At 34.0% G+C, this 17,622-nt stretch overlaps 2 protein-coding genes across 4 annotated transcripts in view; one reads left to right on the forward strand and one right to left on the reverse strand.

Moving 5' to 3' along the window:
* MIS18BP1 (MIS18 binding protein 1) overlaps nt 1-6,572 on the forward strand; it is a 40,816-nt gene extending 34,244 nt beyond the window's left edge. For both annotated transcript variants that reach the window (XM_074365580.1, XM_045504320.2), the window contains exons 12-15: nt 362-510; nt 3,612-3,699; nt 5,437-5,491; nt 5,679-6,572. In XM_074365580.1, coding sequence (XP_074221681.1) covers nt 362-510; nt 3,612-3,699; nt 5,437-5,491; nt 5,679-5,785 — 399 coding nt within the window. In that variant the 3' untranslated portion in view covers nt 5,786-6,572. The remainder of the gene's footprint in view (nt 1-361; nt 511-3,611; nt 3,700-5,436; nt 5,492-5,678) is intronic.
* Nucleotides 1-17,622, reverse strand: part of FANCM (FA complementation group M) — a 71,785-nt gene that overhangs the window by 16,658 nt on the left and 37,505 nt on the right. The window contains exons 18-23 of one of the 2 annotated variants that reach the window (XM_045504319.2): nt 17,392-17,548; nt 14,533-14,639; nt 12,664-13,224; nt 11,476-11,851; nt 9,592-9,883; nt 8,822-8,974 (exon numbers count right to left, since the gene is read on the reverse strand). In XM_045504319.2, the coding sequence (XP_045360275.2) occupies nt 8,836-8,974; nt 9,592-9,883; nt 11,476-11,851; nt 12,664-13,224; nt 14,533-14,639; nt 17,392-17,548 (1,632 nt within the window). In that variant the 3' untranslated portion in view covers nt 8,822-8,835. Of the gene's footprint in view, nt 1-6,558; nt 8,975-9,591; nt 9,884-11,475; nt 11,852-12,663; nt 13,225-14,532; nt 14,640-17,391; nt 17,549-17,622 lie in introns of those variants that run through there. The other variant, XM_010967005.3, reaches the window with a different exon arrangement.

A 17,622-nucleotide genomic window follows, 5' to 3' on the forward strand; every position in this document is an offset into this window, starting at 1 on the left:
ACACAGGCACGTTGGCTATGACGGCTTTCATGCTTCACAAGCAGAGTTGAGTGGTTGGGACAGAGACTGTACGGACCACAAAACCTAAAGTATTTTCTATCTGATCCTATACAGAAAACATTTGCTGACCCCTGGTCTACACAACACCAGAAATGTGTGTTATTATCTCCATTTTACACAGAAACAAAGTTTTTTAGAGGCCAAGGCTCTGTGCTCTACCTACTAATATTTTTAGTTACCTAGTTGGGAAATTATAAGAAGGAAAACAGCTTATAATCTGCCCCCCCAAAAACAATTTGTGATAATGAAAAATCCCATTTTAGGAGTGTCTGTCTGCTAGTAATATATAGTTGTTTTCTAGCTGCCAAGTTTCCAGGACAGTCAAGAGGAAGATGATATTCTGCCAGACATGGACAGAAATCCAGCAACTCCGTCATCGGTTATCTTTCCACTGGCAAAAACTCCTCAGTGTCAGCATGTCAGTCCTGGTATGCTAGCCTCTATAAACAGGTAAATATTTGTACTTATGATACTGTAATTCTCTGCATCAGCATTTAACATTACATGAGTTGAAGAGAGTAGATGTCAGTAATGAGCAGAGTTATCATTATTTAAAAAAAAAAATCAAGAAAGAATAATTCCTAGAAGTCAAGAATAGACAGTTTCAGCAAGTAGGAGTGTTATTCAATAGTGTCAGTACACAACTCACACTTTACATTAGGAAATTCCAAATTGATCAAAGTTTTGCATGTAAAAAACTATAAAACATACTTAAAAGGAACTTGGGAAAATTATGTTATAGTCTTATAATAGTGAATGGCTTTCCAACTCTGATGCAAGACCCAGGAGCCATTAACAAAAAGAATGATAAAGTCAACCATATAGAAAATAAAGTTTTATTACCTGGTACCAACCACCATAAACAATCAAAAGACAAATGACAATCTGAGAAAAGAATATATGGAACTCATCACAGGAAAAAGGCTAATTTCCCTGATACAACACTCCAGCAAATGAACAAGAAAAGGAGAGCCATTCTCATGTGTTACTAGTTGGAAGGTAAATTAATTAGTACAATCTCTGCAGGCAGTAATTTGATGTTATCAAAATTATAAAAGCATTGACCTAGGAATCCTACTTCTAGAACTGTGAATGTACAACTGATTCATTGCAGTATTGTTTATAATGGCAAAAGACTGGAAACAACTGAAATGTCCATCAACTAGGGACTAATCAAATAAATTCTGCTACATTACGTAGCCATAGAAATTAATGAAGAAATTCTTTATGTACTTAACGGTAATGTCTAAGATATATTAAAGGAAAAGAGATGCAGTTAATTATGTGTTAACATTTGTGTAAATAGGGGCTGTGTGTATGTTTATACTTGTATGTGCCCATGTGTATGTATATATGAGTATATTTATAAAAATATACATAATTGCTTTTATTTGATCAAGTATTTCTGAAAGCATACATAAGAAAGTCAAAACATTGGTGATTCTTAGGGAGAGGAACTAAGATAGCTTGGGACAAATAAGAGGAAGACTTTGAATTTCAAACTATGTGAATATAAACACTATTTTGAAATATAAATAAAATAAGAAAAGATATGGGTGTTCAACAGTCAAATAACAAAGAGAAAAATTGGAAAATGATAAGAAAGAGGCCCGAAAATAGGCTATTCACTTGGCAATTAAGTAGGCCAATGCTGATCTTAGGTAGAGCAATTTCCCTCGGGCATAAGAAGCAGAAGCCAGATGATGACTGAAAAAAAGTATTCAGTACTCTCATGAAGCTTAGTGAAATTTTAATTTGTATTTATTCAGCAAAAACATTAATTTTTCCCTAGCAATCCACAGATTATTTTTTGTTATTTTTGATTTAGTGTTTAGTGCAGGTAACAGTATATTGTGTGTATAATTTTGGACAGTTTTTGGTAAGCACTTTGACCAAATCATCAAAACTTTTAAAATATTCATCCATTTGGCCCTTGAATTTTATTTCTAAGGAAATGTGAGATTTGGGCAAGTATGTATATACATTTATATGAACAAAGATGTTCATCACAAAATATAATATTGAAACTATGGAAATGACTTAAAATTCCAATAATAAGGAAAGTTAAGAAATTAGGAATTTGTCCCTATAATAAAATGAAAATGTAACAAATTAAAAATCATGCCTTCAAGAATTTTTAATGACATAGAATAATGTTCAGTGGATAATAGTTTTTAAAAGCTAAGAAATAAAACTACATACAGTATGATCTCAATTTACATAATATGTATACACAAGAGAAAGGACATTTCTTGACCAAAACCACCACCAGCCATTATCTCTAAATTGTAGAATTACACTGATGTGGGTTGTGGTGTTATTTATAGATAGATAGATAGATAGATAGATAGATAGATAGATAGATAGATGATAGATCACTTTTACAATTAAGGAAAATGCCTTTTTTTTCCTTATAGAGCACATGATGGACTCATTTATATCAAGAACATGTTTCCTGGGGGGAAGGTATAGCTCAGTGGTAGAGTACATGCTTAGTATGCAGGAGGTCCTGGGTTCAATCCCTAGTACCTCCATTAAAAAATAAATAAATAAATCTAATTGCCCCTCCCCTCCCCAATAAAAGAATATATTTCCTAAAACTATTTTTAAAAAATGAGTTTCCTAGGCCCCTTCAGTGTCTCTTGACTTCACCAACTGTAGTAGTTAGCTTTCTTTTTAGAACAATTTTAAACAATGAAATAGCTTTTAATCATTCCAGAAGTATCTGTTTGTACAGCACTCACAAGTGCTGACTGAACAACTGGCTAGGCTTATTCACTTGCTCTGCAGCAGTGTTTGTGGTTCTCATTAATAGCTTGATATAATCACACGTTTACAAATAGTCATAAAGGAAAGCATAATCAATCATATAGGATCTTACAGCCAACAGAGACAATTAGAATTGGTGTTCAGCTAGTGTTGACTGTCATTAAGTAGGACTAGGAATTGTTGGGGGAATTGAGAATAACATTCTGTGTGGCTTCAGTTTTCATCTGTAAATTATGAGTCAAGCCTATTTGATAAGAATGAGAGGGGAAAGAGATAAGGTAAAAAGAAATGAAAAAAAACTTATTTATGTGGGATACAAGAAATATGTAACTATGTAGAAATAAAGGGCTTGTGAGCTGAATTGAAGACCCAACACAGTGGGAAGCAATAAGTTAATTGAGGGTTTTCATCACCAGGTATATCCTTAAAATGATCAACTTTAAGATTCAATCTGGATAAGGAAGACATGAATAGGAGAAAGAAGTGAAGTGTCTAACAAGAGGGAGTCCAGGGACAAGAAGTCTCAGGGAATTCTGGAAGAGACAGGCAGCAAGGTAGAGCTTAGAAAGAGCACAAATGGGCAAACCATCATTTCCCAGCATATTATAGGATTGAAGCATTTTGTCCATCTCCATCAGTACATGACTGCCTTTTTAAAAATGGAAAAGAAAATGTACTTTTTAAACATTGAAACATTTTAAATTAATTGTCAGTTGCTGTTCAACTTGCGGATATACATATATTAGTTAATGTTGATCTGAAATTATTTTATATTGAAACAGGGATGATTGTGATAAATATGTTTTTCGTATGCAAAAAACCCATAAAAGTAAAGGTGGCATTGTTTGGGGCAATATCAAGAAAAAAACAGTAAGTACTTTTATTCTTCATTCATTTATTCAACACATTATCTACTGAACAACTATAATATATGGCAAATTGTTGTAGTTACAAGTTATGTAACAGGCCCTGCTTTCATGTTGCTTACAGTCTAATACAAGTAATTATAATAGGAGGCCATAAGTGAGGTGAGTACATAAGTGCTGTAGGATTACGGATGGCAACTCATAGAAAAAAACACTTGAACAAGGTGAGAATTTTCATTTAAGGAGCTGGGCAGGGTGGGAAAAACATATAGTTTAGGGAAGGACATTTCAGGAAAGACACAACAGCATAATATAGATTCAGTGATTGAGGAATAATCCAGACTAAGTGAGTCATGATTCTCATAGAATAATAAATTTCATTAAATTCTATGCAGCTTCACAATGGTTTCAAATGTTTTTCAGATTCAGCTACTTATTATGTGTGTATACATACACACACATATATGTAAGATTTATATATAAATCTTTTTAATTTAAAAAGGTTTAAAAACTAATTACAGAAAAAATTTTAACTCAAAGTTGAACCAAAGTTGCCTTAGAGTGATCTATATCCTCTTAAATTCATTTTTAAATTTTTAATTTCTGATTTTAATTTGAGTAACTTATATCCAGATAAAAGTACAAGTATTCTGGAAAAGCTAACTCATCCGAAATTTCCTCAAAGTGCATAGCTAATCTTACAGAATAATTTATGGGGGTAAAATGGGAGACTACCTTATTCCCTGAGGGTGTATTCCTTCTTGACCAGGTTATAGCCGTCTCTTCTCCCTCACCCATGTTGAAGTATTTGTAGTGCACACTTGCTAGAGTAGGTTCCTCTCAGTCTCTAAACTAAACATTAGGATTAACTAATCACATCCAATCTCTGTAGGCTTTACTTGTCCACAGGAAGTGGTAGATACCTCCAGGATGTTGGTTTAAAGTCAGCCTGGAGACTAAATTCTTCAAAAGAAATCTACTCCGAACTGAAGATGTAGGCAGACTCCCTCTCAGCATTTCTCAGATTCCCTTTTTCCAGTTCCACATTCCTTACAAGAATGAAATTTGGGTTTCATTTGTAGCCAGTGTGTGAGGACAGAAAGAGCAGAGCTTTTAGTAGTAAAAGTTCTGATTTCGAGGTCTGCCTCCATACCAGCTTTTATGACAAGGCAAGCTACTTGAGCTTTCTAATCTCATTTTATTCATACGTGGTATGAAGTGGAGATCATAATGATACTGGTTTATCTCACTGAATGATTTCTGAGGGCTAAATGATGTAATAGTGTTTTGACTCATTTCACAGAAAACACATTTACATGACAATCTCTCAAAATGAGTTTGTACCTGAGAAGTTTCTTTCAACAATACTTATCCTTAGTATTGTGGGTATACTTTGTCATATTTTCTTTTCTGTTCTATTCCTTTTCATTTTTTAAAGATAGCCAGCCATGGCCAATAGTTTAAAAAACACTGATGTATATAAACACGCATTATATACTTAAAATTTGCCATATAAATTACTATTTTAGCCAAGAATTTATAGTATAGAGAATTCAAATTTTGCGAGTGTAATGGAATGGAGTAAGTACTCTAAATTTTGGCAGCTTTCAAGGCTATCCTTTAACCACTGCTGCATTAGTTTGCAATGTTTTCTTGGGATAAAGCATGCTGAGTTTTGTCTAGGTTTGAGGCGTACTTCACAGGAGGCATCACTTAGCTCTTAATATGAACTCTCTTGTAGGTTGAAACTGATTTTTCAACTCCAACAGCAAGAAGAAAAGCGCCACTTAACAAAGGTAATATGCTTATATCTTTCTTTTGTAGTTCTGTTCTAGTATAGGGTAATCTCTTTATTAACATGGTATTAAAATTAATTGCTCTCAAGTGGGCAGAACTACCAACTGGTTTCCTATTACTTTTAATTTCATTGAAATTGCTTTTAGAAATATATTAATATTTTTTAAATTAAACTTCTCTTTACAGAATTAGTAGAAAACTCTGGTATTGGAAAACTTTTCACCAATGCTATGGAGTCTTTAGATGAAGAAGAAAAAGATTATTATTTTTCAAACTCTGATTCTGCATGGTAAAAATGAAAGACTATTTCCAGGATGCTTATCAAGAAGCAGACAGTGTATCTGTATCTTCTTTTGAAGTGTATATATTTTCTTTATAATGTAGCTTCATTTGAAACTGCAGACACCTTTTTAAAGATTGCATGTGGTATATACATGGATGTCTGTCATAGCATCTCATTCTCTGTAAGAAAATCATGTTCCATACAGATTTTTAAAAAGCATACCAAAAAATGTTGCTATCCTTAGGGGGGAAGGTGGGAGAGTATAAAAAATAGATTGTACTGGTAGCTACTGAGTTCATGAAAACTTTAGGTTAGGACTTGTCACCACTTGTTATACAAACCAGAGTTGATCTCATATTTAAATTACATGCTGTTTAAATCATTTGATATGCTTTCTCCTGAATGTTTTTCTTAAAACTTGCGACTGGTACATCTGTGAAACCTATGTAAGTTTAATTTATTGCTTTTTCAATATTTTTATTAGGTAGAATAAGAGAACAGATTTTATTGCATTCTTAAGGAGACATAGCTTAAATTTGGTCTCAATATTAAGAAGACAGGATTAGACAAACATTCAAGTTACAGGCCTACTATTGTAAAGAGTCAAGTTAGTATGTCATGTCTTAGTAAACACTTTTTCTTTCAGATAGCTTCTTTAGAAATAAACTTCTTTTAGCTTATTCTGCCATTATGTTTTAAAATTTGACGTAGAACTTTTTCCTTCTGGTTACAGTACATATTCACCTACCCTCTCTCTCCAGTCAGGTTGTTTAAATAAAGTAACTTTGCTTTCATAATATTTGTGTTTTGGTTGGTTTTTCTAATTACTGGATCATTGAAAAATTTTGTTTATTAATGGATCAGTTTGTTTCCTTGAAAAATACAAGAACTTTTAGAAAAACTATGTTTTGTTTCTTAAGAATTTAGTGGGTAGTAATCAGCAATCAGTTAACTGTAGGATTTATAGAAATGCAAGGTTTAAAAAGAATAGCACTGCCACAGAGGTTTTTCATAGATGAAGGATGAAACAAATGAAAGGGTTAAAAAATTCTGTTGCAGAATTTTCAGTTGCCAATCTTTGGTGTAACAGCATGCTGCTTGATGTTAATGATAGTGTTTTAGGAATTAGAAGGTAGTTAAATTCTGTAATAGAAAGCAAAAAGATAATTTTGAAATAGCATACACTTGACAAAAACCAAAATGTGACCACCACTCCCCATATTCCCTGTGTCCTTTCAAAACTCCTTCAGTATTGTTCCTAATCTAGTCTATTATATCCCACCTGCCAGGTACCTGGTTAGTTCCACTTCTTTCCATTGGGTACTAAGAAAAGCTAGTAAGGTTTAAAGTAACCTCCAAAGGAGACGCAAAAGTGGAAAAGAAAGACTTTAAGGGTTCAAAGACAAACAGCAAGATGGATTGATAAACAATAGGGTTGATAGTTAAGTGCAACAGTGAGTGTATAGAAGGAGTCTACTGCAGCTTAAATATGGATCGAGGTCTCTACACAACAAGCATAAATGAAATCCTTCTAGGTTATGTTCTTTATACCGTGTCAACTTACAAAATACTTTGTTGGGTGGAGACACACAATCTGAGGTTGTTGGTATCCGCATGAAAGGGGCTGCAAGGTTACTGGTCTAGGGCAGCGTGAGAATGTGGAGAGACCGCATGCTTCTCGTGTGCAGCTGGGGCACAGAGCACCACCATTGTGCCTACCCAGCACACCACCGACACCATGGAACAGGAGCAAGCAGCAGCAAAATGCGGCATACTAGAACCAGAAAGAAGCCCCTTTCCTCCTACTGATAAAGCTTAAATCATGCTCTCTAGGGAGAAATGCTCAAAAAGTCCAGTCCATTATAGCAGAGCAAGATGCTAACGGATGAATCTGAATGTGAGAGATAAACTGATAACTGCACATTAGCCAATAATTTATGGGACTTCTTTTCTCCTGGCTTTGATAGAATTATTAAATAGCAGGAATGAGAGATGAAAACTCTCTACCTCCTGGGTGTTCATTCTAGATTTCCCAGTCTAATCTTGAATAGGTCACTTGTTTCTGGGCCTCACTTTTATCATCTGATAAGAAAGGAAGAGAAGAGCAATTTGAATTAGATTAGCTCTGAAGTCCTTGCCAAGTCTAACATAAGTGAGACACTCTGCTGTGAGGCTGGTTCAACTACCCAACAATGTATATAACCAAAGATAAACATTAGGTAACCAGAGAATAAAGGACTCTAAATGGGGAAAAAATATATATATATCCATAATTAAAGGTTGCTTTAGCACTAGACTGACTAGAAGGGACTGAGATATTGCATATAAAAATATGGAGCCATCTTAAAATATTAATAGCATCTCAGATGCAGTGTAATGGACCACAATGAAAGTCCACATTTAATAGCTCATCTGTACTGAAAACTTCCAACTCCAATATACCACTTCTTTGAAAATGGTATTTTAACAACAACAAAAAGTAGTTGTAGATTGGAGTTCATACTAACAGGATTTTACTGTACTTAATTGGGACACTTTTGGTATGATAAACATATTCAGTTAAATTATCTACTTTCCTAGTTACTGGGGCCTTTACCTTAGAATATACCTACCACCTATACCTATTCAATATGTATGTAAACTCAGGACATTTAAAATATGCTAGATTATACAGCTTATATATTTGTTTATGACCATTAAGTTGGCAGCAGACACATCAATCTATAATGCTAACAAATGACAATAACAACACTAAAATCTTTGGGAAAATTATAAAATTTTAGATGTATTCTAAAAATACATCTTTAGCTTTTACTTTCTTAATAGTACCTTCAATAAAAAAGTTTCATAATCTAATCAAAGTGGTCATTAAACATCAGATATTTTCTTTCTAAATAATTTATATAATCTATATAAATAAAAACGTACACAGTATAAAATAAGTTATGGAAATAATCTTATTTACATATTTTAAGCTGATAATCACAAACCACAGCAATGATTACTGAAGTGCATTTAGTACTGTGAGAGTTCTTTGATAACCCACCCTGAGCAGTCTCCTTATGCATCAGATTTAAATCGACCTTGGTTAAGATCATTTGGTAACATTTGCATATCAAATATATAGTGAATATATCTATAGATCTCCTCAGCCTTTTGATGAGTTACTTGTGCACACATGGAGATTTCCTGAAGTGAGCTGAAAAATGAACAAAAACATTACACTAAAACTTCTTACTTAATAAAATTTAATACTCTTATCATACTTAATTTAAAGATCACCAAAAATAAAATCCTTTAAGAAAATCATCTCCTAAGTTTTCCTCATCTGGTTAATGTCTTCAGCATTAGTTTAAATAAAACAAAAGCATATTCCCCACATTTAAAACCATATATAACAATAATTTCAACAAATTATTGGGCCTTCAGTTTAACATGGTTTCTAAAATGTTCCTTTGATTTTCAAGCAATATAATCATCAAAACTTAGTATAATTTTCAACTTGAACATTTTTCTAGTTATAGAACTAAAGAGCCCAGAAATGTTAGAATGAAGGTCAAATATAAATGCTATCTGATGTCTACCTCTCTTTAGGGCTCTAAGGCCCTCAAAGACAATGCCTATCTTTTTATTTTTTCCCCTCCGTCAGTGTCCTCAGCTCAATACAGTGACTGATACATGTTGGCAAGCAAAGTCTTTACCAAATAAAATAACCTAACAGACAGTATACCTCTTTTTTTAAAAATATTAAAATTTATATGAAATCCTTCTAAGTGATTTTAAATTAACTATTTAAAAATATTAAAATAGACATACCTGTTTGTCATCTTTTTCACGGATGAAAACTGGTGACACATATTTAGTGCAGTTATGTAACTTATATTAGGAATACTTAAATAAAACTGAAGTGCCTCACATTTATTACTGTTCACCACTGTTGGGACATGAATACCAACATTCTTTCTTTGTTCCACTAAAGACAATTCCTTTAGCAAATCGGCCGTTTCTTCTTGGCAGGAACTGAAAAGGATTCGGATTCCGGCACCAATTAAGGTAGTCAGCAAGCTGTCATAGCTCTTTGTTCTCCTAAACATCCTGGATGTGTCTCCTAAATATTTAATATTTAGGAAAATGCAAATCTTAGTAACTTACATTAAGTAAAACCATTAATAATATACATTATTAAAATCCCAAGATCTACATACACCATTAAGCAAACTAGTGCCACATAATGCTTAAGAGAAACCCTACTGCTAAAAATTTAAAGTGATTCTCTAATAGCTGAGAGAAAACAGGGAGAACTGCCTTTATGAGTGTCTTAAAGTGGAACCAAAAGAGGAAGGTGAGTAGGCAGGGGAAAGTTTATATCCCCAGATTATGCATTCCTGAAGGCCAAGACCATATTACTCATCTCTAAAATTTATAATGCTAACATTGTTGAAGGGTTCATTCAGTATTACTTCTGATATGAAATTATCTTGTGTGTTTATTCCAAGAGTAATTCAGTACACTGCACAGCCATTATAATATCTTTAACTCTTGCCTATTAATTTACTTTCCTACATTCCCCATTCATTTTCTTTCCATATTCTAACTACATCCTTTTTAACTACATTCTTGAGTCAAAAAAAGATACTTTTCCATAACTTGCCACATTACTTTTCTTTTTATTTCAAATCTATTTCCTTTATAAAGGATATGCTACTAAAGAGTAAACTACAGAATTTTAGTACGAGAAAGATCCAAGAGATCACCTAATCTAAAGCCCTTGCTTGTCAAATTAAAAAAGAAGAAAACAAAAATATTGGGGTACTGAAAGGTAGAGTGACCAGTGCAAGGTCACGTCACATGGTTCACTAGTGACAGTGCGCGGGTGAAAAGGTTTGCCACTCAGTTCCCAATGTTTCATGTAAACTACATTATTTTCTTTTACATAACGACTGTATAATCCTGGAATTCTTCCCTAGTGGCATTTACATGCATGATTTCACTCAATCCTCATAACACCACAGGATGAGTAGGACAACTATTAACTCCTCAGAGGGAGTGATTTGTCAATGCAAGGTCACACAGCTATAGACACACCGGAACTCAGTGCATCTTCTGATTCCATATCCCATGATTTTTTCACTAGTCTCCGGGGCTCCCTGTACAGTCAGAGTGCCCACAAAGATTCCCTAACAGAAGCTCCAAGCCTGCATTTCATCATCCTCGGCACCCACTTCAATGACCCCCTGAGAACTCAATCTTAACATATTCAAAACTGAACATTTTTTGTCCCTCAAATCTTCTGCTTCTCTTATATTCATGATTTCAGTAAAAAACACTGCTACCTAACTAACTGGCCAGTGATCAAGAAATTGGTCAGCTCAAGAGTAATTCCCGACCCCTCCCACCAATTTCCGCTAAGCCTGCCTCCTAAACTTCACGAATCCTCCTTTCCCCCACTGCTGCCTTATTTAGGGCCCTCATCCTTTCTGGGGCTTCTGAAAAAAGACATATGATTGGTTCACTTGCCTTCAAGTTCCCACCCTTCAATTCTCATAAGCTGCATTTAAACATGATGACTAATGAAAAACATGGCATTATATGAAGTATGAAATGACATTTAAGAGCTTCCCACATCCTGACAGTAGAAGAATGAAGTAAATAGTCAAGTGCCTTTACAATTTATAAATGAAAACATTTTAAAATACAAACCTGTTTTTTCTCTGTCCTTTTCCACAATCACACATATTCTTTCAAACATGCCCTGTAGGTGCTGGATCTGGTCAATGAGCTTGTTCTTATTGATACTATTTAACATCTCAGATTGAGACCTCCTTTCCACCGCCATGCGGTTACTCACAATGTAATCACAACCATTAAGAGGACAAACCTCTACTTGTAAGCCATGAATCGCTCTTAGGGAAGAAATCACTTCTGAACCACAAGTGATTTCACGACTATCCACAAGAATGCAAGTTCTCTGGCCTTCCTGTGGAAGTCTCAGAGAAGCATGTGTGCCAGCCAGATGTGGTCTTGAGTTGGAACAATACGCCATTGAAGTGCCAGAATCCTCCAGAGCACAAGCATTCTAAAAAGTAGAAAACATCAATCGCGATCAGTTAAATATACGTTAGCACCATAAACTTCTAACACCTAAGCTGATTTTTCTTACTGAAACTCTTTTTCCGTCCTTCAGCATGACCAAAGTGACTATGTAGATGAAGGACCAAGCCACCGCTTAATACCTAGTAGGATAGTTATAATTTTTTAAAAGGATAATGTGTTGATGAGAATGTGAAAAAAATGGAATGTACATTGCTGGTGGGAGTGAAAAATGGTGCAGCCACTGTGGAAAAGTTTGGTGATTCCTCAGAAAGTTAAAGAATTACCATATTGCCTAGGATTACTTAAGGGATTACTTCGGCAATAGCAAGATAGGAGCTAGAAACTACGCTACTTGGCCATCCTGGAAGGAAAGAAATTCAAAGGAAGGAAATCAGGTGGTACCTCTAAACTCCTCTCCTCAATTGTAGATGAGAATTACACACCTGAAGACTTCATGGGGGAAAAGAAAAGTTAACCTGGGGGAACTAATTCTGAGCATGTAGTTTCTGTTAATTTTACCTTGCAAGAAGCTCAATTTCCTATTCCCTTTTAATAAAACTAACAAGTTCCCTTACAGAATGTTACTAAGCAAACTATTAACACATTTAAAAAATTAAAACCTAAGCATCTCATGAATTATCCATATAGTTTAGTGTGCTGGCTTCTTGTTTTGAAGAATTTTATCACTTGCTAATTTTTCCCTGACATAGTTATTTAACACAAAAGAAAGCAAAGCCAAAAAATAACTTTTTGGTAAACATATGAAGGCTTTTTTTCCTCAAATTTGATCCATACCTTCAACTGAATTGGAAATTTTCTACAGTCTTTCTGTGAATCAACAGTAGTGAAGGATGGTGAGGTAGATTCAATTTTATTACAGCTCTGAGGTTTAAAGTCTGAGACATCAGAAACTGTAGCCTTTAAATTAAGTGGTGTCTGTTGTCTCTGCTTTGGTGATCGATTAACAGATAGAGTAGAGTGGTCCTTGGACTGCAACGAAGACCCAGAAGGCACTAAATTCCAACAGTGGTCTTTTTGTTCACTCTTGTTCACAGTGCTTGGGTTAACCACAGTATTGGATTCTCGTTTATCATTTACATTGTCTTCATCCTCACTTGAATCATCTGGTAAAATAATTCTGAATAATTTCTTTCTTAAGCGTGCACAATTTTCTCTCATCTTCATTTGTTTTAGCTTTACTGCACGTCGGGTTTTATATTTTTTACTCCCACTTGCAAAGCTATCTTCAGTTATGTTAAAATCAACACAGACTTCTTCACTTGATTGGCTTTTGCAAGACTCCTCTTCATCAACACAAAAACTGTCTTCTAAATAAGTTTCATCCTGCTCAGGAATCTATAATTAAAATACAATAAAAATATAAATTTCTTTCACAAAGTCAGCATGTATTTAACATATTCTTTTAAGCACATGACATCTTTTTGAATATTTCACTTCATTAATTCAGTCAATTGCTCAGTTAACATATTTTGAGCATCTTCTTTTCTTTTAGTTTTATTGAGATATAGTTGAGATATAATTGACATAAAATGAGATATGAGTTTGTTTTTGAAGTATAACTGACCTACAACACTGTGTTAGTTCCTGTTACATAACATACATTTCAAAATGATCACCACGTAAGTCTGCTTACACTCTGTCGCCATAAAAAGATAGTACATAGTTATTAACTATATTCCTTCCCCACATTATGCATTTCATACTCATGACTCATTTATTTTACAACTGGAAATTTGTACCTTTTAATCTCCTTCACCTATTTCTCTCCTCCTGGCCTCTCTCCTCTGGCAACCACCGGTTCTCTGTATCTGTAACTGTTTCTTCTTAATGTTTGTTCTTTTTTGTTGTTGTTTTTCAGATTCCACATATATGTGAAATCATATAGTATTACTTTTTCTCTGTCTGACTTATTTCACTTAGCCCAATACCCTCTAGGTCCACCCATGTTGTCACAAATGGCAAGATTTCATTCTTATTTATGGCTGAGAGATATTTCATTTTATATACATACCACATCTTCTTCCTGAGTATATTCTTTACAGAAGAAAATGGGAAGTTTGGGAATTAAAGAAAGAATGATTTACCCTGTGGAAATTTACACTCTAGTGCAAGTAGCCAGAAAAATAAACAGTAATTTATAAACAATGTGATAAGTGCTTTATAATAAACACAATGAAAGTACAGAGATATGAATGACTGTATTTCCAAGCTGAAAACAGAAATTTATAAACAAATAAGACTAATATGAAAATGCTATCCATAAATGAAAATAATCTATAATTTTTAGGATGTACCATTTCATGAAAAAAATTTTTTTCATGAGAAATATGACAACATAGAAGAATTAAATTTTTAACTAATAGATGATAATGTTCTATTTACTTCCTTTAAACATTCTCCTAATTGGAAAACAATTTAAAAGTATATGCTAATTAGCTCAAATTAAAGAAAGGATCATTTGATCAAATTAGGACCAAAAGGGATTTTGAGAATTCATTTAGTCCATCTTCCTTACTCAGGGCAGAAATTACTGCAAATAGTTCTGATGGTCCAGTTTTATAAACAAAATGAAGGCTTCATTAACAGGAATAAATCTCAATATCACCACCAGGAAATTCTCCGTAATATTTCTATAGTTCATACCTGTGAGAAAACGTTCACATTGTTACATTTCTTATGGAACATTCTGTACTGATTGCTCATCAGTGGACTTCTCAAAGATTTCATGTAAACTGCTCTCATTTCAGCATCTGTGTAAAGATAATAAGAATTTCAAATATCAAAATTATTTAAATGAAAATCAGCAAGTAATTAACTTTGACCAATCCCAAATTCACATGATTCAAAATTTGTGGAATTATTTAACCCAAAAGATATTTAATATACACTGAAACATGTCTAAAAACAATTATTCAAAAATACAAAGTTAGGAGTTTTGCCTTTGATAGACCATCTAATTGGGTGATCATGGACAATTTATTTAAGTTCTCTGCATTAGCTATTTCCCTCCTCTGAAAATGAAGATAGGATAGTGCCTTTTCATTAAAAGTAAATGTATACAAAGACCTTAGGACTGTATCTGACTTACAGAAAGTATTCAATAAAACAAGAAACCCAGGCAAGATAAGAAAGCATACATTTCAAATTATCAAAAGCCACAGCCAATAGTAAGTATTTTTCATAATTTTCAGTCAAGAAAAAACTGGGAAACACAGGTTTTTATTTATGCTTATCTTTTTTTTTTAAGGTTATAATCAGAAAGCAACTTTATTTTTGTCTTTTATTTCCCCTTACATACTTCTGAAGTGATTTTATTAAGTAACAGGTTATTTTGAGGGATAGCACTGCTAATTTAATGATGACAGTGCTTGGGACAAGATGGGTAAATTTTTCTTGTAAATCTATTTCCCTTTTCTCCATTCCATAGCTAGCTTCAACTACTAGATAGTCTCCTCACCTAACTACCCACTTTTTAAATCCCTTCAAAATTCAGTGGAATTTTCACTTCCCGCTTACTGTTTGAAAAGACTCAGAATCAAGGAGTTTTCAGAGATTTTTTTCATTTGTTTTGTAGATTTTTTGGGGGGGTATAATGTATAGACAGTAGAATTCATCCTCTTTAGGGTACAGTTCTGAGTCTCAACAAATGCATAGTTCTGGCAACCACTAATCTACTTGCTATTCCTATGGTTTTAACTTTTCCGAAATACCATATAAATCAAAGTATACAGTATGTAACATTTGGAATCTGGCTTTTTTCAGTAACCATAATTCATGTGAGATTCATAGGCCTATAATTTCTTTAAGAAATGACACATTAAAAAAAAGTGTGGATTTTGAGATTTTCCTTTAAAAAAAAAACTTTGAAATCCTACATATTTCAAATGTATTATATCTAAAATGGAGTCATAGATCTCCCTGCTCTCCATCCCAACTGCTCCACCTGCTACCTTCCCAACAGTGGCAACTAAGTCCTTCCTTTGCTCAAGTCCCTTGACTCCCTCTTTTTCTCTCTAGTCCATCAGAAAATCCTGTCAGCTGTGCACAGCCAGAATCCAGTCTTTCTCACCCTCTCACTACCTCCACCTCCTTCCTTGATTCGATCACTGCCACAGCCTCCTGAATGGTCTCCTCTTCCACCTTTGCCCCCAGCTAGGCAAGTTCTCAACACAGAAGCTAGAGCGATACTTCTAAAATAACATGAGCTGGCCGCTCAATAGTTACCCCTCTGATCTTACTTCCTACTACTCCCCTTCTCCTCATTCAATTCCAGTCATAGTGCTATTCCCTTGAACACAACAGGCACACTCCTGCTTCAGGGTCTTTATACTGGTTGTCATCTTTGTATCAACATTCTCCCACCAGATTACACCATAAACCTGCCAAAGCCACTTCTGTTAAAGAACTTCAAGGGTATAATACTAAGAAACCTTATTCTGCAAATCATGTCAGTATCAACGACACAGTATTGAGAACTTATTATTTAAAACCTTTTTTCTTCCAAAGTCACCAACCTTGGGAAACTTCACTGTTTGAAATCCCATCAGGCACTGCAGGAGCAGAATAATGGCAAGATTTGTGAAAGATCAAAATACAGAAGAGCCCACCACTTTCCTACTTCTATTACAGCCAATCTGAATCATCTGCTCTTAATATACTGTATAGAACACCTGCTCAAACATTGTTTGGAGAGACTGTTTTCTAAAAACAGATCTCCCTTACTTGGCAAATTTAATCAACTTAGCTTTGTGTCTCAGCTGGTTTTATTAACAAACTGCACTGCTGAATTCCTCATCTCCTTCTAGTCCTTGTCACCTTCTCAATGAGGCCTAGACCTAATTACCTTATTTAAAATCACAGCTTGTCCTATTGTTAATACCCCAACCCCTGCCATTCCAAATCTTCATCTTACTCTATTTTTTTTGTTTTTCTGTAAATGTTTCATCCTATACTAAATAAGTTAGTTATTATGTATATTGTTTGTCTTCTTCCATTCAAATGTACGCTTTGTAAGGGCAGGGATTTTTGTCCATTTTGTTGACAGAAGCAGCTTTCTCAAGAACCTTCCATAGTATCAGGTAGATAGTAAGCACTAAATATTTGTTAAATGAACACCTGACACAGCCAGCCAGGTTATTCTGGAGAGAAATAATCAAATTAACAGAAGCCTACAAATAACCAACTCTCACATAAAGTAAATATTACAAATTTGAAGAACAATGACCTAATATTTCACACATGTCAAAGTTAATTCACTTTAAAATCAGGATTCTTTCGAAAATGACTCGAATATTGAAATATAACCACATTAAGCAGGGAGAGTATAGCTCAGTGGTAGAGTGCATGCTCAGAATGCACAAGGTCCTGGGTTCAATCCCCAGTACCTCCCTTTAAAAAAAAATGTATAAATAAACCAGATTACTCCCTACAAAATAATAAATAAATAAAATAAATAAATGCACTGAAAATTAAAAGAAAAAGAAGCATCATTATATCATTTACCATTTATAGCCTGTGAAAGTTGAGTCTCATCATTTAAAAAGTCAAGTAATGAGGAATCTTGTTCATTTTCTGACTCATCATTTTCATCTGATGAAACACATTCTGCATCTTCTTGGGAAAGTTCTGCTTCATCATCTAAAAACTTCCTAGCTACAAGCTAAGAGAAATTAGAAAACAGGAAAACACCCTTAAGAAAATCATTTAATTTCCTTAAATAACTGAAAACACTTT

The sequence above is a fragment of the Camelus bactrianus genome, chromosome 6, assembly GCF_048773025.1.
Source record: "Camelus bactrianus isolate YW-2024 breed Bactrian camel chromosome 6, ASM4877302v1, whole genome shotgun sequence".
Taxonomy (NCBI): domain Eukaryota; kingdom Metazoa; phylum Chordata; class Mammalia; order Artiodactyla; family Camelidae; genus Camelus; species Camelus bactrianus.